At 31.1% G+C, this 24798-nt stretch overlaps 3 protein-coding genes across 3 annotated transcripts; all 3 read right to left on the reverse strand.

Annotated features, from left to right (window-relative positions):
- Nucleotides 1-2735: 2735 nt before the first annotated feature.
- On the reverse strand, nt 2736-3522 carry LOC115033659. Its single transcript, XM_029486720.1, has 3 exons — nt 3357-3522; nt 3131-3243; nt 2736-3036 (listed from the first exon to the last, which is right to left on the reverse strand). Exons 1-3 carry the CDS (start codon nt 3467-3469, stop codon nt 2810-2812), a joined length of 453 nt encoding a protein of 150 aa, XP_029342580.1. The 5' UTR covers nt 3470-3522; the 3' UTR covers nt 2736-2809.
- A 236-nt stretch (nt 3523-3758) lies between these two features.
- Nucleotides 3759-6016, reverse strand: LOC100568838 (nuclear receptor subfamily 2 group E member 1). The gene is made up of 4 exons (XM_029486306.1): nt 6013-6016; nt 4284-4424; nt 4075-4170; nt 3759-3895 (listed from the first exon to the last, which is right to left on the reverse strand). The coding sequence occupies exons 1-4, from the start codon at nt 6014-6016 to the stop codon at nt 3759-3761; spliced, it is 378 nt and encodes a 125-aa protein (XP_029342166.1).
- Nucleotides 6017-13497: 7481 nt separating this feature from the next.
- Nucleotides 13498-21015, reverse strand: LOC100568731 (GATA-binding factor A-like). The gene is made up of 4 exons (XM_003245616.3): nt 20805-21015; nt 17883-18070; nt 16674-16950; nt 13498-14900 (listed from the first exon to the last, which is right to left on the reverse strand). Exons 2-4 carry the CDS (start codon nt 18060-18062, stop codon nt 14665-14667), a joined length of 693 nt encoding a protein of 230 aa, XP_003245664.2. The 5' UTR covers nt 18063-18070; nt 20805-21015; the 3' UTR covers nt 13498-14664.
- Between the last annotated feature and the right edge of the window lie 3783 nt (nt 21016-24798).

A 24798-nucleotide genomic window follows, 5' to 3' on the forward strand; every position in this document is an offset into this window, starting at 1 on the left:
TTTTTGAACATTTATAAATATTAAAATATTTATTTATATTTATATTTTTATTTTTTCTCAAACTATTATTATTAATATGTTTAGACGTTTTGATCTTTATTTTTTTTTTATGTATTGTATATAGCTATTATTTATTGTTGTACTTTTGCAGTACCTACAGCTATATGATATAATTTTTAAATCGTAGACAAATCTAAAGAATACAAGAATTATAACTTAAGCTATTTAAGATCGCATTTCGATTTCATGCCCTTTAAAATTATTAATATAATGGTATATAGCAGGTTAAGCAATAATAATAATAATAATATAATCAATTAATACAAAATCCTAACCTAACCTATCCGCACTAAAATCAGATGAATAAACGCAAACGCATACAAAAAAATTAATTCAAATCGGTCTAACCATTTAGGAGGAGTTCAGTCACAACACATGTACAGTATCATTATTGCGCTTAGCAACACGTTCTGCGACTCATTTTTATATTATATGAAATCAACAAACATGTCCGATAAAAGCAACTCTTAAAGAAATTATGATTGTTCAACTTTTTTGGGTGTAACTTGCTGCAGTAAGTGCAACTCAGCCACTCTGGTAGGCGATGTTCAATAATTTGATTTGATGCAAGCTTTTACCCGATCTGCCCGAATAACCAATAATAAATAAATACTAATTTCTACTGTAAACTGTAACCAATGGCAACTATTAATAAATAAAAATAAAATTTCCAATTTCCATCGTGAACCTCAATATCCCTGTTTGAGCACCTCTTTAAAATGCGAATTTCAGCAAAACCTTTCGTAATGCACGGTGAAAATATGAGAAGAACGTATATTCCAAATTTCAAGTCGGTACGTTGCGTAGTTTTAGAGATACTGTAGCGATCAGTCAGTCAGTGGCATTTGGATTTTATATGTATAGATGGTATATAGTAGGTTATGCAATAATCTATACATATAAAATCCAAATACCACTGACTGACTGATCGCTGTATCTCAAAAACTACGCAACGTACCGACTTGAAATTTATAAATAAATAAATTTTTAATTTATTTATGTATAAATAATAAAAAATATATGATCGTAATATAATATTAACTACTAAAAAACTTACTTTAATTAATAAATACCTTTATATTTAGTAAAATTTAAACTGCCTTTAAAACTCAACGTTTTCTACACCATATACGTCTATGTTATTGTAGTTGTGTAACACGAATCTTACCTACTAAATTTTCTTGTTATACTTACAATGGTATAGGTACAAAAATAATTTTTTTTTGTCACTTCTTATTTTATAGTTTGTGAAACAATTTTAAAATGTACAAAATAAATATTATTTATTCCAAATTTGATTTATAATAAACGCTGTGCCCAAATAAAGATAATATTTGAAATGTAATTGAATACTTTACAATGCTTACTCCTCTAAAAATGTACAGTTTAAAAAGTATGTGTACTGTAATCTATGATGTATATGGACAAAGCTGGGCTTTGAATTTTTCAAATATTATACTTTATAACAAAGTTTTGAAAATTAGTATTTAGTAGCTTTGAACTTTTTCATTTTCTCTTCAATCTCGGTGAGCATAAAACAAGTTGATTTTTTTATTTTATCATTAGTTTTCAGTTTTATAAGGTTATAATATATTAATTTTATGCTTACGTTACTCCAGCACCACCACATACGATTTTCATCATTTTTTTTGCTAATATTTAGTATGCCAATTTTTTAGTTTTGTACGCATTTAGTTTTTGCCTCACTAACAAAAAACTGGGGCGGCGCTAGAGAAACGTTTCCCAGACCCCCCCCCCCCCCCCCCATCACACACACAATAAAAATCGATGACATTAGGAGGGTGATTTTTTCGGTCTAATCATGTATGCCCGTTTCCGAAATTCGTACGACCTCCCATACAAGTACAAATAGCGTCCAAACATTTATAAAAATCGTATGTGGAGGTGCTGGAGTAACGTACCCAGTTGACGAGAAAAATGATCTATGATTCAAAAACGACTAATACATAATAATTAAAAGGATTTTTTGAATCATAGATAATTCTTCTCGTTAATACCTTTCCCACACTATCGGTAGACTGTACCACTGCGCAGTGGCGCCCAAGATATATTTTTCAGGTCTAGCAAGAAATAATTTTACCCACCCACCCACCCCCTCACAAGCTCAAAATTATATTATTTTATACATTTTATCATATTTTGGTTGATAACATTAGTAAATATTAAGGTATGAACTAATATAATCTGTGATTAATAATGAACATATTTCAAATTAGCTATTTTATGTTATTATACCCACCCACCCCTTATTTTCAAAGTGTAGCGACCGTTACACCTAAGTAATAGGGTTGGGCGCCACTGACTGCGTCAAATGACCACTAAATACAAATTTGAAAATGTTTTTGCATTTATTTCCTTTGGAAAAAAAAACGAGATATATTTTAACCAGCTGTATTGTAGTATCCTTTTTCAAATTAATGTTTAGTGCATAACTATATAGTAACTACAGAAATATAAGATGCAGCAGACTTGCTATATTTTACTTTATGTATATTTTACAAAAACAAAGTGACTTGCTTCAAAAATATTAGAATAAAAACCACGTACCACTATGATATTATTATAATGTGTATTATATTGTTATCTATTTACATATTGAGCGTTTACTTATGTTTCGTAAATATTACAATATTAAATTTTAATACTTTAATATAATATGTGAATTGTTTATTTTTTGGTGTGAAACTGTAGAAGCAGCTGACTAGAAAATAAATAAATTATAAAGTGTCTAAGTAATGACCGACACGAGGTGGTGCATCGGTACATTTCTGACGGATGGTTCGAAAAAAATGATTTTTATGTATCCCGCGATGTCTTCTGTGACGGAAAGTATACAGGCTAATATGCCGTAGTATCTGGTCGGTGACTTGAACGCAGCGTGTTTCATCAGAGCGTCCTTGGCGTTTGTTCCGATGGTGGTCAAGTCGTTTCTGAACTCGGCTGTATCGCACAGATCTCATAACAGAACACAAAACCATACATATACAAATCCAAACTTCTGCACCAATATTATCAAATTTATCATTTTATAAATGATTACATCACTTACCGGGTCGACACAGGACGAGGGTAAGCACTAAATTATATTCGACCGAATCGAGTCTCATAGCCCGGTGACTGGCGATTAACGTGGCGACTATATGTTCGATGCTCGAGTTGGATCTATGTGTGACCAAAGAAAAAAATCAAAAACAAATTCTTATAATTATTGCAACGTCAACGACAATGTTATATCTTTACAGCACGTATTAATGTATTAAATATACGGAGCTCACCCAGATAAAAGTGTTATGAGGTTCGTCGGCCAAAACGCCGCCATTAGCACGAACGATTGATGCCACGTCCTATTGAGTATTTCATTTTGGACAGCGTTTGGTAATATAGCCATAGCTTCGTTGAATCTACACTGCCTGAGACTCGTTAAAAATATTTGGGCGCCAATTTCGTATATGTATTCACCTAAATGACGTGAAACAGAACGTACGTGGTATTAAAGAACTCACGCGTGGACGTAACTTATTTTCAATAGCTTTGTCACACGTGGGTGGATGCCCTATTTAACGATTGCAATCGCAGTATATAAGGGGAAATTATACTGAAAACTCATTGGATTTTAGAGAAATGGGCAAGAAATCTATGACATTTCCATACAGATGAAAATTTTTTTAACTCGTTGATCATGGAGTTGATGTAACAAACGGAATCATTAACTTATACATCTTACTTCTTGTCTTCCAGTTTTTTGGCTCAACGGTGTTGATTTCAGTTATTTTAGGCAACTTGGACTTTCTCGGACCTCGTTCGTCTTGAACGGCTAAGGAAAAAGAGGACCATGAGATCGGACAGTTAAAAAATAACGAAGCCAATAAAAATAACTAACAAATTTGAAAAGTTCTGCGTCAGTTGAATATAATACCGTCATTATGCGTCAATATAATATAATATATTATCATGTGTATACTTATAGATATTATCTATAAATGAAATATTTACCAGACACATTCATGTTGACCCTCATACACTTTTGAAGTCTACAAAATGGGCACCAATTTCTTCTCGCCTTGTCCACAATACATTGACCCGTGCCGGCTAAACGCGTGTAACAGTGATTAATATTATTAATAAAAAAAAAAATCGTCTAACATGCCTACACCATGTGCATATTATAATATACGCTTTTAGATACCTAACCATCAACGTACCAATACACGTATATACAATCCTCCGCCTGACACTCCGCTTGAAGAAACAAGAGCAACCATCGCAGCAGTAAACGCCGTAGTGTTTTCCAAACGACTTATCACCACACACCCGGCAGTACACCGGGATCGGTAGTGTTCGTCCTACGATAATATGAAATAAAAAAATGAAAAATATGAACTAATAATAACAATTCCGGTAAAACAGTGTGTATGATATTGTAGACTTATTTAAAAATAACTGTAATTAAATAGTTTTGAAAAAACAAACATTTAAACTGTACCTAAATATTTTTTTGGTTTGTATTTTAACCAATTATTAAATTGAATGTAACATATATAGACGTTCAGTTACTATAACCACTGGCGCAAACAAAAGGGGGCTTAAGGTGACTAAGTTCCCCAAATTGTTGTCAAATCCGCCCAAATCAAATGTTGGTATTTAGTACTAATTAGTTTTAATAAATAAAAAAAAATATATATATTATCTATATTACATTGGATATTATTACTATGAACATAAAATGGTTTTTCAGGTCTTTGTATTCCTAAAGTGAGGTATTAGGTACAATTAACATCAGTCAGCAGACATCATAAAAATCTGAGTATAATATATAAAATCAAATAATTAATAAACCACCATAACATAAATATTTAAATTTCGTGTTCATAACTCGTATTGTAAAATAATGCGAATCTAATTTTTTTTTTTGAAACTGTTGTTATTACAACTTACAAATTATATTACGGGATGTCTTAATCTAAAAAATATCGCTGTATGACACTATGACATACAAATTTACAATTCTTGTTAACGATAGATTTCACTAAGCCACTATAAGGTGATCATAGCCAGCGCGTATTAAATTAATCCTATGCAATATTATTTCTTGAAATTTATACAAATATACTTATATACCTAATGTAGGATAAAAAAATTAATGAAAAATACACAAAAATAAAATCTATGTATTTATTTCCGTGTATATTTCCATTTCAGGTATGGTATATATATATATGACGCATTGTGATATTGTATACTACCTATAATATAGGTTCTATATATACCATTATTGATTATAAACAGTGATGGATCCAGGGGGTGGCAAAGGGGGGATATCCCCCCAAATCATCGAAGTTATGTTTTACACTGTGCTTAGCCAATTTTGTAGTCTTTTTGTACTTTTGTAAAAAAAAAAAAAAAATAAGCACTGGATCCGCCACCGATTTATTCTAGTATTTATATTCAATTATTTTACTATAATTGCACGTTAAAGTTTAAAAACTTAAGGTTTATAAACTATTAATTAAATATTATAATATATTATAGTGAACAATGCTAAAGTACTTTTATACTTCTACGTTTAATGTACGAGTCTTAAAAGAAATGCACCACGTTAACTTAATAAGTAATAACTGATAGGTGATAGACATCGATAGACAAACACGTACGCGTATCTATTTAATTGATTTCATGGACACGTCAACTAATCCCAATACGTAAACATTATGGTTTTCAGCATAGGTATGTATATAATATGATTATATTATGAATACCTGACAAAAATGTGTTTCTTCGTTATTGTTTAGACACGCATGTGTTATTGTGCAAACAGTGCATATATCATTATTATATTATACAGCGCTCTCGGGACAACGACATCCGCAGATAATCGATTTTCGCTATCTTCTCCCCGTGCGTTTTCATAAAACATATTATTTTTTGTCATACCCATAACGGCCTTAACGCGTCATACACATATACGAATCGTATAAGTCGTACAACAATATTATACACAATACGCATTATTGCACACGCAGCATTGTCGTTATAGGTACTCGTTATAAATTATAATGATCTATAATACGCGCACTGCTGCAGTTACATTATTGTCGTTAAAAACAACAAAAATGAATTATGTCCTCTATTGGCACACTCGGACACTCGTGACTCTTATATGCCACGGCTGTGGGTTTTAAATAATTGCAATAATAACGTGTACTGATGTGTACATAATAATAAAATGACGTATAGCCAGTATAGGTATATTGTGCATATGTGTATATGAGCCTGCAGTAAAGTACGGACGAATATGCGCATTTTTGTCGTTTCTACTATAGGTAATATATTATTATATATGAGTATTGAGTACCCATTATATATACTACGATATTCAGCAACTAATAACCGTATTACGATATGTATAAATATAATATAGTAACTCAAACCCGTCGTACACCAGCTGCGGCAACCGAGGATTGATCAATCGATCGTTTTAAATATTATAACATAAAATACACCACCACTATGGGCGATAAATCGAATAATATTATATAACATACCAGCCTCTTGCCTCTCGGGAAATCGACCACGTGCTTAAGTAGTTAAATATAATAATATAGGTGTATGACCAAACACCGCAGAGCTCGGCAGTATAAGCAATAAGCATATATTATATTATCATCCTACTCCTTCGTAACAGATAGTTTGTATATTATAAATGTATAATATAAGTAAGTATTATTGAATTCCGAGGGGTCGACGTCGAAGGAAGGTCGAAGGACCGACTGCGAACGAACGATTTCAAACAGATCATTGTAACACTACTACACCAGCGTATATTATAATACATATTGTTAGCTGTACTCACCCATATACGTGTCTTATATAATAAATTATAGAAAACGCTCTTGTGCGTGTACAGTGGAATGACGTTTATTATGATTCGTATGCAGACACTACAATGATATTGATATTGGATTTATACAAATCTGTGCGCAGTTAATGATTAATTATTTTATTTTTCGATCGTACGATAAAATCATATGATAGTTATATTGTATTTACAGCCGGTAGTCGTTCTTCGCGGGTTAGAGTATGTCTGCGGCGGACTCGGTACCAACGAGCGGACTGCGACGGAAGAGTTTTGCGTTTTTGTGTGTACCTGCGCCAAAAGGCAAAACGAAAAACATTACAATGGGAAAACATACACACACGTCAAACAGTAAGGTGGCATGATATTTTATCATTGTTATCGTGACATATATGCGTTGGGGAGGGGGTTGGCGGAAAGTGAAGAAAATCGCTGCTGTTATTCGAAATCGGTAATGGGCGGATAATTGTGCAAGTGTAAATAATAATGATATACGAACAAACGGCAGCAAACGGGTGAACCGTTGGGTGGGTGCGTTTGGGAGGGGTGCCCTTACACGTTCTCGGTATTATTATTTATTCAAAAGCCATTCAAAAGTCCCTTCGAGGACGTGCGCGCGTGCCCACCACTGCTAGTGCATGCACTTATGTCCACCACGACCGTTTTCACGCACGTATAGATATAATATAACAATAATAATATTTTGCATTTTAGCCGCCGGGTGACGCCGGTTGACCATTGATCCCTCGCCCGCGTCCATTAAAGTAATGTTTGCTTTTGCCACCTGTCAACCAGATATCATAAATCCCAACGTCTGAATGTATCCATTAAAAGGAAAAAAAACTTGAAAACCTAAAGGGTCACGTCATCGGTCATTATTATTTTATTATCATTATTATATTGTTATTATTGAGAATAAACGATTTATTTTTTTTTTATTTCTCATGTTATATGGCAGTTATATTCCTGAAGCAGTAGGTCGGACGTAGCCACATAGGTACGTACAATTATTCGAGTTTTATTTCCTTTTCTTCTAGATTTATATCAATTTTCCTTTTGAACGTCCACACAAATAATTAAAATACACAATATCCCGGTAGTCGAATCGTTCGTAGTGTATTGATCGTCCGCAATATTTTCAAAATGTATCATATTCCGTAGTACTCGATGATCCTGACTGTCGTAGATATAGTAACACTGACCGTTCAGACCCTCGGGATCTTCTTTTAATTATTTCCACAGATTTCTATGTTTGTATTGGGCCGTCGCCGTGTCCGTATTTAAGGAAGCACTTTGTACAACTTACAATCACCGAAATACTCAAAAACAATGCAATAAATAAAATACCGAAAAAACCACAACTTCTATAAAATGTGCAAAGCATATCACACACTGTGATCGAATGGTCTAGTCCGGTCCACGGAGCACTTCTCGAGTTCTAGAGCACTTTGCACAGCTGAGCATTAAAAGTGCGAAACGCGGGTCTTTGTATCTTTATATCTTTCCACACTTTGTACGGACGTGTAAAAATGATTATTTCAGAACGTAGACATCACTTTATAGTATATTTTATACATAAAGCCTATATTGTACATTTACAATGTTGTTGGTAAATACTCTATCGTCATTAACATTTTACCATACTTTATCAACTTTTGTAGAATCATCAGATATTATTACACGCTGGTAGGTACACGGTAAATCATCTACGACCGCGACAGAGGTTCTTAATCTTTTGGTGTGCATGGACCCCGGATGAAGGACTTTTAAAAATCGCGGACTTCCTACCAATTTTCTTTTGAGTACCTACGACCTACCTACCTTTTTTTTACGAAATATTTCATGATATTATAATTAATATTTTAATTCTTATTTTGTATTACAAATCAAATATCAAGTAGGTACATACGAACACGCCTACATATTTATAATTAATTTTCTTATACATTTAATTTTTTCTTAAAAATCTAGTATTTTAATTTTAGATAGAACCACCGCGGACCACAGTTTAAGAACCACTGGTATACGACGTCTATATCTTCGGCGATACAAATATTCAGTGCATACCTAAGTCCTAAATATTGTGTTTTTTTTTACTTATCGATCAATTCGCCTCTTCAACAAATGTTACTAGTGTATAGAAATTTTTTTTAATTACAATTTTTATTTTTTATTGGTTTATATGTTAAATGCGTATTAATATTTAATATGTTAGTTTTTCTGAATGTTTTAATTTATTATACTGTACACAACAGCCAACAGGACCCATCGTCATCATCAACATAATTGACAGCGTGTGTGGATTCGATCGTCAGTTCTCTCGTGGATCGATGGACGGGTTAGCGCAGTACCTAATTTTACGTAAACGCACAGCTGGTGTGGTGTACTGGTGCTCTTTCAACAACAACGAAAACAAAAGTTTTTATTATTATTATTTAAGATTCTAAGCTGGGTGATGAGCTTATTGAATTTACAATTATATGTACAATGTGCATGGTGCATGACAATATTTTGCACTTATACTTTCACGAGGCCAAAACCTTCAATATAATATTATTTTATTGAGGTTTGGTACGTATCAAAAAAGCTGTTGGTTAATATTCTTCATATAGGTCCCACTTGACCACGATCATGTTCATCAATAATTATTCTGTAATAATAAATAAAATCATACCTACTCTGTAATACAAAAAATAAGAAAAGGGGGACGGAGTAGCCGAGTGGACTAAGGTGCGGTTGCAACGCGCGTTGCAGAACGTGTGTTAGCGACTTACCACCGGTCACCCCAAAAGTGCACTATAACGTACCTACCTTGACCATACATCGCTTCGCCTTGTCTGCTGTCCTCGACCTGAGGAACGGAGGTGTTCTGCGGACGCTTTCTCGTCGTTAGCAGCCAAAGCAAATGACCTCACGCCTGGCCCGTTTAACTTCCCTCCATGTGGCGGCTGCGAATCGCTTAATTCACCCACGTTCGGCACGGAGGATAACGTTTCCAACACCAAGTGAACCATAGCGTCGACCAATATTGATCGACGATATCGACCATCCGTCTATCTTTGTCCATATCGTCGATTCCGGTGTCCAGTTGAAGATGGTATCTGTAGCCAAATTACATGGCTATAATATCCTGGAGTACCGACTGGATGGTCGTCTCGATTTGGCCTTCGCTAGAACCCAACACCACTGCGGTGATGAGGTCTTTCAGCACCTCCTTCGATTATGGTGTCGATATTTTCGGAATCATTGAAGTTTGACATGATTGTGAGTCTCATAATACGTGTGACGTCGAATAATACATTGTGAGTGAACAATTAATATTCAGATTTTGTTTTACGCCGTTGTTGAGCAAATCAATTATACCCCAGACGATGGGTATAACGCGCGTAGCATCGAATACTAATCGACCAGCATGGTTATATGATTTTGGGCCTGACTATTTTACTAAAGACCAATAATCAATTTTTTTTCTTAAAACCAGATCTACAAATTGGCTTTTTTGATCAATATAAAGTATAAAAAAAATACCGACGCCGCACGTGTGCCACTCACAAGTGCGTGGTTTACGCCGCAGTTTACCGAAACAAACTCGACGAAAAAAAAAATCATACTAATAATTACGTAATATAAAATAAATGTATAATATCGTGTACGATATAAGTAGATAGATTAATTTATTATTGATTGATTTATTTATTAATTATTATGAGCACTATCAAAGATGAGAAGTAAGGTCCGAATTTAAACTAAAAACTATCAAACTAAATACCAAACTTACCAATCACGCACAATAAATAAATAGTATACTGGAAATTAATGCAGTCTCGATTTATCTCCAACTACCAATAACTAACCAATATTAGTAAGTTGTTAATTTTTTTGAGTAAAGATACCACATCCTATAATCGACGACAATGAATAATCAGACATTATCGCTTTAATATTATAATGTAGAACACGATTGACATTAGGTACGGATGAAAAATTCTTAAAACTATTATAGGAGAACATATTATAAAAACAATATTTCACTTGATATAATATTTTTAATTTCCTATTTTACACTAAAAGCTCGTGCCTATAGTATAAAATACTAGGTATATTGTCTATTTGTCTATGTCAGAGGTTCACAAACTGGTATTACAGGATTGAAATTAAAAATGATCATATAGTATTTTACCAATTGATTATTTAAATAGTTTTGTTAGAATTTTATTTCGTTAGTGGTACGCGTCTGCAGATCATTGTAATATATAGTTAGGTTTAACATATATATGGGGTATCAACACAATGACAAAAGTTTGAGAACCTCTGGTCTATATTACCTGTACAAATTAAATGCGTTTGATCGTAAGTCAATATTCATGTAAAACAATTTTGAAATACTCGTGGTCAAAAACAGGCTAATGGTTTAGAGGAAATCTTATCTTCGTGTAAATTATTAACAAGGATTGTTTTGAACGATTTAAAACAATGATACTATCTATATGGTGTTTGAATGTGCATTATATTATACAGAATTTGAAACAAACAATTTGACTCATTAAATGAGTAGCTTGTAATTATAGTCTAGCTATTTCACCTAATTTAAAACATAATATATTTTCGTCATTGTATAAGACTGGAGAATGTTATGCTCACATATTAATAAATAAACGTTTAGGAAATCGTATAAAAAGTCATTGACACCAGAACGAAATATAAATCAACAAATCGTACAAAATCAATAACTGTTTTGAATATACAATATCAATGAATGAATATAATAGGGAAAACATGAGTGATCCTATAAAATATTATTTATGTTCGACTGTAAATTGCTTAAAAAAATAAAAATTATATTTTTTTGACTATATATTTACGCATAAAAATGTAAATTTTTTTTTGTTTATCAAATGGTTAATTCAATAAATGCAATTATTGCTTAAGATATATTACTTGAAGTCCGTAATTTATTCAGTGCGTTTCATTTACATATAGTGAGTAAGGATTTAAATTATCAGTTGAACTTTCAACCGATTAATCTAATAACCATAGGTATAATAAACTATCTACCTATTAATGAAATTATTTATGTTTAGGCAAAGTTTAACGGACTCATATTGAGAATTGGCCCCGAGATAGCTCTCGTAACTCGTTATACGATATAGGTAGGTACTGCTAATAATATATAAATATATAATATTTAGGTCAAGCGTAGGTACATACATGAATTGCTATCGTAATGTTATATTATTATCTTATACATTTGCAGGAACGGGTGACTCAAGCCTGCCGCGTTTTTGGCCTCTTTAAAACCGTTCATAATGTTTACACCGAGATTATAATAATATTATTATTATTGTGTTTTACAGAATGCGCGTGGCTATTAGTAATCTTTATAGTTCCATAATACAGTATAAATAGTATAATATACCTACCGACTGATCTTAATATTTCAAACAAACGCTCATTGACTGCGCATTATTGTAATATAGTACATAACTATATTTTTTTAATCCAATCGGTACAATCGTCGAATTACTATTTTTTTCTCTAGATATTAAAAATAAATGAACTATTGCTATAATAGGTAATCGTACCTAAACATTTTTCATTTTTAAGGCTTTCAATCGTAAATACATGTTTTAGTATTACGCGTTTGTAGTATTTTACCATTAGATCCGTCTTGGTTATCGTCTTCTCGAAAACAATTAATGTTTAATAAATATTACAACATTACACCTACGCTGCAAATCCAATAGCTGATAATATTATATTATAGTACCTAAATTAACAAATAAAAAAAATAATATTATGTGGTTTGAATGAATTAAGGAATTCATGTTATTGATAATCAACAGATTTGTTTCTTAAAGAACATTATAGACATAGCCGCGTTGGTGTAACTAAGCCTTTCAATCGTAGGAGGGGGTATGGTGGCGCTTAAATTTATTTCTCACTGAATCACCTTTTTTTCTCATTTTTGCTTTATTAACAAATTATTTTTAAAGGCTGCTTAAATAAACTAATCAATGATGCAGTTATTTGTATACAAATTAGTAATATAATCTAAGTAATATATAACTATATAATAGGTATATAGGTAATTTATAATATTGCAATATATAATATATAATGAATAGGTATAAGAATTTTCTTATTATTAACACATATTAAGCTCAAATATATCTCTTAAACTGGTTTAAAATTCTTTACGATTCAACCTCGTTGAAGACATGTCTTTCTTTCAATGTGTAAAATAGACATATCTGTGCTAACTGTGTCTATCTATACTTGTTTCATACTAGATACCTAAGCCATGTATTTTTCTCGTACAAAAGGTAATACCAATATTTTATTGTAATTAGTACATTATTCAGTCATCAAACAATATGGTAAATATCCCATTTGTAATGTTTAGGGGATTTATCTCCTTAATTCTTCTATAGTTATGTCAATGCTTATAGAACCCACTCATTACTAAAGTGATCATTGATTAAATGATTGAGAAATCGTCTAATTTCAACTCGTTCCGTGGTTGTTTCGCTTGGTTTGTTAGTATAGCAAAGAAACGTGCAATATTTTAATAAAAACGTTTATTTGTGCACTACGTTGTTATACATCTGAAAAATGTTTTTTTTTATTTATGATTTTGATATAATAGTTCATTATTAAATACAAATTTTTTTTCACCATGTTATTAGAGTAGAATTTATACATTAAGTCTGATAGATAATTACTATATGTTTAGTAAGACATATTATATAATATAATATACATATAGTTGGGGACTATATTTATTATAAACGATAGATACGCTCCAACCGTCATGCTTATAGTATTTTCTGCTACAACAATAACATTACGATGATAGCCATTTAATTGTATACAATAATTAAGTTGTAAATTTAATATATTACCTACCATATTTATAAAATAAATTTTTTTACATTTCATTAAGTATATACTATATACAATAAATATACTTACACATAATATAAATTAATAGTAAATCTAATATAATGGAAAATCGAAATTTAGCTTGAAAGAACATGTATTATCTTGGTCCCGGTAATAAAATATTATGTACAATTTTTAATAGATAAATAAATAGAATTTCGTGAGTATTAAGTAGTGTCGAGCGAAAACTGTAGGTACAGAAAATATAAACGAATCAGTAAATCGGTGAATTTTAATGCTTACAACATATATTATATACATATATATAAAATATACATATAAAAGACTAGACAAATTAAAAAACAGTTAGTCATTAAAAAGTTCTTTCTTCGTAAATACCTTTAAATTTTAAATGGGCGTTTTCTCAAAACTATAACGTCCGGTTGTGATGGCGCTAAAATTTAAACACAATAGAAATACACGACGTTATAAGCAATAACTATAGTTTTAAATAAAGTTTTAGGAAGATAGCGTGATACAATATTGAATTGCGTGTTCCAAAAATGCGCGCGTTTACGATAAATTGACATTATCGTTATATGCTTTTACAAACATATACAACTGCCTACGTATATTATAATATATTAATTTTGTTAGTATTATTGTGGATTTTAATAAGTTGAGAAATCGCAAGAAATCGAACTTTGTTAACTATATTATATATTATTATAATACATAATATATTTTATATGATAATATTATGATATATACGATATATACTATATAATTATGTACAAAATCCAATAACAGCGGCTGTTTCAGACTTCAATCTATATACAAGTCGGATTCTAGGACGCCATCAGCTTGTTGTTGACGTGTCCATTCAACAGGTGTTGGTAGTTGTGTTCCGGCACCGGAGCCTGAGGGAGCGGAAAACTGAACCCGTCTAGCTGGGGATGATGATGGCCGCCCGCCGTGCCGGGAAAGAGGAAGTGTTCCGCCGCCACCGCAGCGGCAGCCGCTGCCTCCGCTGCATCGTAATTGTGTTCTTGCTTGATTTCCACCGTTGCGTGATGTTTGTTCGCTAAAAACAAAAAACACAATTTGTGTTAATTCATCTGTTATTAGAAGGTCACGTGACTGATATATTAGACTTGTTAATAATATGATATAGGTAAGTTAGATATAAACTCTTAAGTACTTACAAAAAACATGAAATACACACACACATACTCATACATGCATACATGCAGTTATACACAAAAAAAATTACCAAATATGCACTTAGAGTGTCTAAGACAAAAGATTTATGACTGCATTTTTGAAATTTCGATTTTATATGTTAATTAATAATATTTTTATCATTAATTTAATAATTTATCTCTTTTTGTTTAATTTTATCGCTTCCGTATTATAATAAATGTCATCCGATATTCAATAAAAATATCATCATCATAAGATATGTTTATATGTAAGAATTATCATGTGTGGCGATGATGAGGAGTGCAAAGTTTATTGTGGGGAAAGCACACTGCAGCATTTAAACAACGTTAGTATAATAATATAGACATTTTTATTTTTGTGATGTTTTTTCCTTTTGCTGAATAGTTAAAAAAAAATACACTAAAACGCTAGATAATGCACACTCAATATCATTATGCTCTAAAAATAAAAACCCTTTAAATATGCTAAATATAATTTTTATCACAATTTTCATATGATCTCGGATTCCAGTTATGATTTTATTTCAAAGTATTATTATGATATAATTAATCACTGAAATTAATAAATTGTTGCAAGCTTGTTCTTTTTTTTTTACTGATAATATACATGGTTAAAAATGTATGTTTATCTTATCTTAAGTTCACTTTACACTATATTTGAAACTGCATAAAGCATACAAACACTATACTACTATAGACGGAACAGGACTGTAGTTTTAGCCATGACAAAATAGATAGGTATCATCACAGTTGTAATAGTTTTTTTTCAGTATGCGCATCTCCTTCACCTCCGGCCCATGTCATAGCTCTTCAATTCTGATTAGTTGATTCTTTTTATGTTATATAATATGTGTGTATTTGATCGACAGCCAATAATATAAGTGGAGAACTACAATGTAGGTGAAGTAAGAGTGGAGGATACATATCAAAAAACTGTGGCGATACATATCTATTCTATTTTGTCATGGTTTCATCGGTCTGACGCGAGTGCACTGCTCTTGATGTACAATGTACCTACACAGCACAAGCGAATAAGAATTTTACATTTTTAATAGTATTATATTTTATTTCCATGATTCGGACACGGGGCGAACAAAATAATAAATATTTTTATTTCTCCGACTAGGTACTATAGTGTTAGGTACCTACTTACATCTATAAAACCGTTTTCAGATGTATAATAATATGTTATGTATTATAGTTTAGTACAATCGACTATCGAGTATTAACGACTTTTATAGTGTAGGTATTATAGTTTTATTTCATTTCATTATCATATTATAATATATACAACTTTAAAGTTTTAATTATCTAAAACCTGTTATTTTTATCACCGTTTAACATTATTTTAATGACGAGACGTCTCTTGATATATTCTGTAAACTATTATAATTTCCTTAGTTGGTTTTTTTAGCTTCAGGTCAATCGGTCATTATCTTTTTTTATCACCCGGTTACACGCCTCGAATTGACTAGTGACTACACTCTACTACCTAATATATTCGAAGTTTCGAGTCGCATGACTTTTGTTTTCGTATCTTTACGTTTCTTTTCTGTATCTTTAAAATTTTAAATGTTCTTAAAAACTCTGGTACCATATAGTATTATCGAACTGAACACGATGTTTACACCAACCTAATAGATCTATGGCCGCGGAAGTGGATTGTCCATGGTTCTCTACATTTGACGAACCGTTAGAAGAAGAGGACGACGACGAAGGCTGCTTCTTAGGTTTCCTCTTCCTTGTCTGGATACCGTCCTTCCTCATCCTCAGCGGCCTGTTGAAGCCATGCAGTTTGTAGTACAGACCACACGCGTTGCACACCGGCTTGCCGTCGTTGTCTCTTCTCCACAAGGTGGTCATTCGGGTGCCGCAATTCGTACATGACACACCGTAGCGTCTGCTGGATACCTGCGGAGAAAATAAATTTACATAAACTATACAATAATTGAATAATGTAATGCATTATAAATTTGAACACAACATACGAACGATTGAAACGAATCCAAAAAGTGAACTATACCTTATTTTTATTTTTATTTTCAAGTTTAAAACCACTAAATATGGGGGTAAATTGTTTTTACCCTCCTTACTTGCTCCCCCCTCCTGCCAAAAAAAAGTGAGCTACCTGTATTTAGACATCTGACATATGCAAGAAGTACGCATATATTATAGTAATAAACATTAATTAGTTAATTAAGACTTCGAATTTCTTCAAAGCAAAAATGACAATTAGAAATATATCATTAGAAATTCTTAAAACTAAAAATTAAACGATTTTATTTATGATTTCCTCTTATTATCGCACGCGTGATAATAATTCAATTAGGGATAAAAACCCAGGCAAAACGAAATGCACACATTCTTGAGTAATGATATTCAATAAATATGACTTAATAATATGACAAACACTTTCGATGCCTACACTAGAACTGCTTGGACCTTATTTTATGTACAGTAATAAATCATTCATGGTGTGCAGCAGTGGGTTATTATTTGTATTTGTGGTAGGGGAGGTCGATAACCTAACGAATCTATCTTTTCTTTATGCTTTTTTTATTGATCTATAAAATCGTGTTCTCTAGAACAGCGGTTTCGAACTTATGTGCAGTGGATGATGGTCGAGGGTCTAAGCCAAAGGTCAGCAAATGTTAACCTATGCCAATTGGCATCAATATCAAGATTTTTATGGGATTTATAAACGTCTAAAATTCTGATTAGATTGGTTAATTTTTCACCAATAATAACCTCCCTTATATTCGTTACACGTAATAAGTGTATATTTGTATATATACTGCTAACAGTGTATTTTAATGTAGTCTACTATGGGTATCTAAACTCACGGTCTCGAAGGCGCCTAATCTCTTGGCCGGCCTGCCAGACGGTCTGTTCATGCCGTTCATTTTGTGGTACAGGCCGCACGCGTTGCACAGATAGTGTCCGCAGCCATCGCGGCGCCACAGCGGCGTGGAGATCGCACCGCAGTTGACACACTCCCGACCTTCTCCGAACTGCAAATCCATTCCGGCGTCTGAAACATGATAATAACAGACGTCGTAATCTTTGATTCACCACCTATATTTCGTTATATTATTTGTCACGGGGTATAATAGTTATTACAATGTTTACGGGAGAATTTCGCGTTTCGACCACGGTAATACGAACCAGGTAAGCCTATATACAATATACCTATTCTTCTTCTTATTCTTCTTCTTCTTATTATTATTGTATAGATATAGGTACAGCCAGCGCGAATTCCGTGTGAATACCTTTACTGAAAGTTAATAATTAAAAGCAGACGCGACCGAACGTGTGACGTGAAAACAAATAATAATAATAGTATAAAAAAAAATAATAATGTATAAATGTATTGAATAAAATAAAAAAAAGAGTATATACATAAGTGTGCGTGCATGAGTGTGTTTTAAAAACCTTATGGCGCCAAACATAAATTACCATACGAGCGTGAAGGGGGAGAGGGCGAGCAACCGGTTAATGCACTCGGGACTAATTGATCGTGTTTGGTACCTCGGGTTGAGTAATTTGTCAGGGCGATTCCGCCGGACACTGTTCATCCCCCATTTGTATATGTATAGTCTATTTAGTATAATTTAGACAATATATACAACTATAAATTAAAATATTAGTATTTAACTAATATGTATAGTGTTAATTGTATATAGTCTAAATTGTATAAAAATATTATACTTGTATAGTTCAAAATTAAAGATTATTTAGTTGAATATTATATTGATGAAGGTGCAAAATTCAATCCACGTATTTGGGCATCGAGAGAAATAACATCGGAATGTACTAAAAATAGCTGTGAGTCTTTCCACTCAAAATTAAATTCACAAAAGCTCATCCTAACATTTTCATATTCACCCATGTTTTAAATAAAAAAATACAAACTGAAACTTACATACATATAAACGGAATAAACATCGAAAAAAGTAGCAAAAATAGTGCTTTTAACAATAAAAAACAAAGTATTAAAACTTTATCAAATGATTTGAACGATAATAAAATTTCTAGGTTCACTTATTTAAATGTGTCCAAATATTATCAAAAGTAGTTTGATTTATACCTACGTTTTTATTTTATACTAACATACCTACTATTATTATAATTTTATTCAATTTAGACATGTGACCAAATATTATGATCAAAAATATTTACATTTATGCATTTTTATTTTATACCAACATAGAATTTATTATATAATTTTATACAATTTAGATTATACATAATATTAATTAGAAAAAAAGACTAACATTTATACATTTTTATTTTTTTATTTTTTTTATACAATTTAGGGCCGTATTGCTCAAGCAATATTTATGACTCAAATAACATTCATATACTAGACTTTGGCTTATGAAAAGAAAAATTAATACTTAAATTAAGGTTGTATGAGACCTACCTTAAGTTATTATCACAAATTTTAATTTTTTTAATTATTAAATATGAACAAAAGTGCCTATTATAAACAGTAGCCGATGGAATCAATATGTAGATTTTATAAACAGTAGCCGGCGGAATCAATATAAACCTTTTTCCTAAACAGGTAGTTTCGGCGGAATCAATAATTCCCCATTTGTCATGTTCCGATCGGATCGGAGGTCGGTGGGGTTTTTAAAATATTTTTTTTTATTTTTATTCCATAATATTATATTGTATACACCTACAATAATAACGCCACCGCCATCTTCGACGCGCCAACACACGACGACGACGACAGTGAATATGAAGAAGAAACCGGTCATCGTCGTGGTCGTGGTCGTCGCCAGCAAAACGGTAGTCAATCGTCCAGACCAGTGATCCGACTTGTGCACACACAGACTCACACTCAAACATACGCAAATGCATACCCCTTATATATATATAATATATATATACAGGCCACCTATTACCTATACCTACTATACCTACCAGAGTATAATGCGGTGACATATTTTAATTTACCGTCTTAAAGATTAGTTTTTTCATAAATATTTAACGTTAGGTGATCAATAATCATAATGCGTGATGTTACCTACATATTTGGTATACTTAAGTAGTTAAGTACCTATAGTACGTTGACGATTCTTAAGACAAACTAGTGTTTGGAAAGAACGTCGTTCATGAACGCACGTTCACGCGTTCACGTTCATTTTTAGTGAACGTCACTCGTTTTCTTAAAATAGAACGTGAACGTGAACGACGTTTATATTTTTAACGAACTTGATCGATTTTTAAGACGTTCAATTTATTTACCCTTTAATAAATATATTAATTAATTATATTATATATGTCTAAATAGTATATTTATTTTTGGCTTGAGTTGTATATGTTTATAGGCTTTTATATTAAAGGCTCGGTCAAACAGAAAGCGGACTGCCCGCGCGGGCACTATAAAATAATACAAAGACCGCTTGCCCGCCGCGGTCCGCGTACCCATAAACCATGGCGGACGAAAAGTCCGGGTACAAAAAGTCCGGATTCATTTTTTGATTGCCGGACAAAAAGTCACCCTCTGTTTGACTGAGCCTTTACAGCAAGTAAATGATTCATAAAAAAAATGTATAAAAAATAAATGAACGACCCAATGAACGCGTTTGTTTGAAAAATACACGAACGTGAACGTGAACGAGTTCCTTTATTAAGGACTGAACGTGAACGTGAACGAGTTCATTTTTTTAGTGAACGATCCGAACACTGATTATATTTACGATGAACATTCTTTACTTTTTAAAAATCGCTAAAAATATTTATTGCGTACTTACGAATTGAAATATCGACTTATTTCAGGAAACGTTGTCGTCGTCGTCGTCGATTCCCGGTGAACGATAATTCTAACGAATTTTGTTTGAAAATATATTAGCAATCGTTACGGAATTATTAAAAAAATACAGAGATGAATATCAGTTACGAAGAGACGCGAATAATAACCTATGTCCCTATACAATCGTTAAATGACACTACAGAAACAAACACCGTTTACCATATTATGTTTTTAAATGTCTAATAGTTTTAGTTTTGAATCGAGACTATTTGTATAATGTTTATTCAAGAGTGCTAGATAATCTAAAAAAATATTAGAGATAAAGAAAAATAACTTATTGTAAATGTGATTATATATCATAAACATGATTATTCGTAAAAAGTTATCGTTGTTCAAATACTTTATCATTAAACTCATAATTAAAATGTCGAGAATCCGATTTTAAATAGTCCAAACTACAATACGTGCACTACTTACTAGTTACTACACACTATTGTACATAAAATAGATCGTATAGTTAATTTCTCCAATCGTTCTCATTTGCACTCTAATTTGTTTTTGAGTCAATGTTATAGTTAATGTCCAGATAATGTCATTATTATTAATTATTTTGATAAACCTAATACATTTTAATACTCAAGCACAAATTGCCAAGCATATAGATAATATAGAAATAAAAATTATAAAATTATTTTAATAAAAGTTAATTATAAAAACGAAACGAAAATGTGTGTAATATTAAATTAAAGCAAAAATAAATATGCATTAATACATCACAATTTATAATTATGGAGTTGTGTAGCTAAACAGACAAATAAATAATACAATTTAATAAAATGCATTATTTACGACAGTATTATATTAAGCTAGTAATATTTTACAACGATTAGAAATTTATATGAACCTACATATCAAAATAGAAATATACAATGTACTGTGTACAAAATTGTTAATAACAGTAAGTATCTAAGTACTAAGAGTCTAAGTAGGTATATACTTCAACGAGTATTATCTCACCTTAAAAAATACTGATAATATTATATTGATATTAAGGTTAATTTATCAATGATAATTTAAAAGAAAATACATACCTAGCTTAGGTACATGTAAAACAACAAAAACATGATGCGCATAGAGAATGCTGACGAAATGTACAAAATATATAATTTTGACGAACAGACTATGTTAAAATATGAATATGTTACTGTAAATTACATTAAAACGGAAAATAACTTTATTCGCCAGTACCTACCTAACGTTATTGGAAAAAAACATAGGTACAATTGTCAATTAGGTATAGTTATCGTTATAAACCAGATATTTATTCCAATCAACATTAATTAAATAGATATCCTGTATCCGAATAATCTCGTTATCACTATCAACGCTTCCAATTTCATTCGGTTACTAATGTGATCCACTAAAAACTTAGGATAATTCCCACATTTGTATACAAATAAGGTTAATGGCCGACGAATAACGTTATATCCCGATTCAACGCCATTAACCGAAACACAATAATATACTGTTATTACTCATATTTGTAGTTTGAACAATAAGAGTTCGAATGTTATCGCGAAGAGTATGTTCAATAAATTATAGCAATCACCTGGTAGAAAGAACTTGATAAATAGAAAATTAGTTTTACAGTATTTTTTACTGTTATTACGAGATATAGATAGTAAACAGTGACGCGAATCTACTGAGATATACTTTATTACTCCAAGTTTATGATAATAAGTATAACAACCAATAATTAATACGTCGAAATTTAAATTATTAGTACGCGCATATCGGGTGCTGTATTTGATCATGCAGTATTATCTCTACATTAATGGCAATATTATTGTTTAAACGAAACGAAAAATAAAAGGCAGTTTATTATTATTGCTATAGTACAGGATAAATGTTTACTAGACATTTTGGCATAACTGTCTATAGACCGAGTAGTTAACCTACAGCAAGATTAAAACGACGTTATACAGTTAAGATTATGCGATAAATTATGCGTTTATACGTCTTGATGTTGAGTTTCAAGTTTCGTGTGAACGCGTTACCTGTCCATATCATTGAAAAATTGAAACGATAAAAAACCCTGTTTTATAAAATAAAATAAAACCTCGCTTCTTTACTTTCAACAGTTGTTATTATTGCTACCATCTACAAGAATATCTGAATACTTCGATTGAAACTAAATTGACATTTGATGAAGCATTATGCATAAATTAAATACGTGTATTATAGTAATATTACTCTACAGTCGCCTGTCGCGGTTAAGACGCCAAGTTTTTTATTTTTGTTATACTAAATTTGCGTTTCCGAGAGAATTTGCAATTCGAATACTCTTGTCACGAGTCACACAATATGACATTTATGTGTGTTGTACAATTGGTACATGGGTATTGGGTATAGATATATTTTTATTTCCAATAAGCCTAAAATATTTTTAGTAAATTTTATTATTTATATATAATATGTATATATTATTATTATTAATACTATTAATATTACGGTATATTACAGAGACTGCATGGAGTATAGTGCATATATATTGTGTATCTACATAATGTTTACAGAAATATATAAACACGACAGTGCATTAAGTGGTATAATGATGCCTACTTATATGACAGTAAAACAATTTAAGTTATCAAAGTAAAAATAATGTGTAAGTATATAAAAGCACAATAAACCTACAGACTACGGTGATAGATGAGAATCATTGAGATGTCCATTTCACTTTTTAAGATTGATTATAAAATCGTATTCTTATAATTATGTCTTACTTTTAATCATAATAATGAATGACCTAGTAATATAATATAATATGACCAACTGTTTTTTATTTTATCATCAATATTTTATTATAAATTGTTTTATAAAAATTAACAGTGACTTTTAAAAGGCAGTTAGATTATAATCAAAAGTATTTATTATTTACATATTCACGTACCACGTGTACACCTAAATAGTAAATATAAAATAATATTAACACATATCTATGTAATTTATAAGAAATATAGTGTTATCATTACTCAAACAATGAAGTTTGGATTATATTATTGATGATCAAATTTCTTATTTGGTCTAAGAACAAAAACACTATAGACAGTTTAATAGTGTTTTTATTTAATTAATCAACGTATTGAAAATTAATTATATAATAATAATTCTTCGATCGCTGAAATTTACAAAAGTAAAAAATGCGTTTGAAAATTATTTGATATTTAGACTTTCCCATTAAATCCCAAGTCTTATAAGTTATGAATCATAACTATCGAGTATACACATAAAATAATTAATCATATATTACTATCTTAATTTTAAATTGTAGTTAAATAAGTTGGTACGATAAGGTTTTGATAGAAAATTAAATTATTAAAATATAAAAATTAGCAGAACGAAAATTGTATTGTTTGATAAAATTATTAACAAATACAGATATATAATATTGTAGTTGATTAAAATAAATTATGAATGACACATTTTCAAGAAAGTTTAGATAAAACTGTTTTCATGACTACATAAACAAAATATGTAATAATACGAACAGTATTATATTTTGATATTATTATTACCTGCACACGTATCAACGTGGTGACTATACACAAAATTATGTGTATTTTATGTTTAGATATTATAGTTGTATCAAAAATAGCAAAGTATGTAACTATTGATATAATAGAATTTTTATCATAATATAGGATAAAGAATAGTTTTATGGAAAAAATAAAAATAATGTTTCGTACAATCGTACAGATGAAGAAGCACGATTTGGTAACAATAAATTAAAAATTCTGAATTATCGTCAGTCGTTAGTCGTTACCAAGATCGTATAGTAGAGGGTGTTTAAGTGTTAATTGACAACCACGATCTTATAATATATATATATATATATATATATATATGTATTATGATTAAACCATAATTTAACACTATTGAATTATTGAATGCGATTTTATTCAAATTTTTCAAACCATAATTTTAAATGTTCG

The sequence above is a fragment of the Acyrthosiphon pisum genome, chromosome A1 (genome assembly GCF_005508785.2).
Source record: "Acyrthosiphon pisum isolate AL4f chromosome A1, pea_aphid_22Mar2018_4r6ur, whole genome shotgun sequence".
In the NCBI taxonomy this organism is placed as follows: domain Eukaryota; kingdom Metazoa; phylum Arthropoda; class Insecta; order Hemiptera; family Aphididae; genus Acyrthosiphon; species Acyrthosiphon pisum.

Bases quoted from the DNA above. Each gene is read 5' to 3' on its own strand.
- LOC115033659 (XM_029486720.1), bottom strand. From the start codon at position 3,469: ATGGCTATATTACCAAACGCTGTCCAAAATGAAATACTCAATAGGACG. The intron at 3,244-3,356 runs GTGAGCTCCGTA...GGTCACACATAG, and splicing joins CTCATAACACTTTTATCTGG to ATCCAACTCGAGCATCGAAC. The intron at 3,037-3,130 runs GTAAGTGATGTA...TTCTGTTATGAG, and splicing joins CCTCGTCCTGTGTCGACCCG to ATCTGTGCGATACAGCCGAG.
- LOC100568731 (XM_003245616.3), bottom strand. From the start codon at position 18,062: ATGGATTTGCAGTTCGGAGAAGGTCGGGAGTGTGTCAACTGCGGTGCG. The intron at 16,951-17,882 runs GTGAGTTTAGAT...TTTTCTCCGCAG, and splicing joins GATTAGGCGCCTTCGAGACC to GTATCCAGCAGACGCTACGG. The intron at 14,901-16,673 runs GTTGGTGTAAAC...TTTTGTTTTTAG, and splicing joins CGCGGCCATAGATCTATTAG to CGAACAAACATCACGCAACG.
- LOC100568838 (XM_029486306.1), bottom strand. The intron at 4,171-4,283 runs GTACGTTGATGG...ACACGCGTTTAG, and splicing joins GATTGTATATACGTGTATTG to CCGGCACGGGTCAATGTATT. The intron at 3,896-4,074 runs GTAAATATTTCA...CTTTTTCCTTAG, and splicing joins GGTCAACATGAATGTGTCTG to CCGTTCAAGACGAACGAGGT.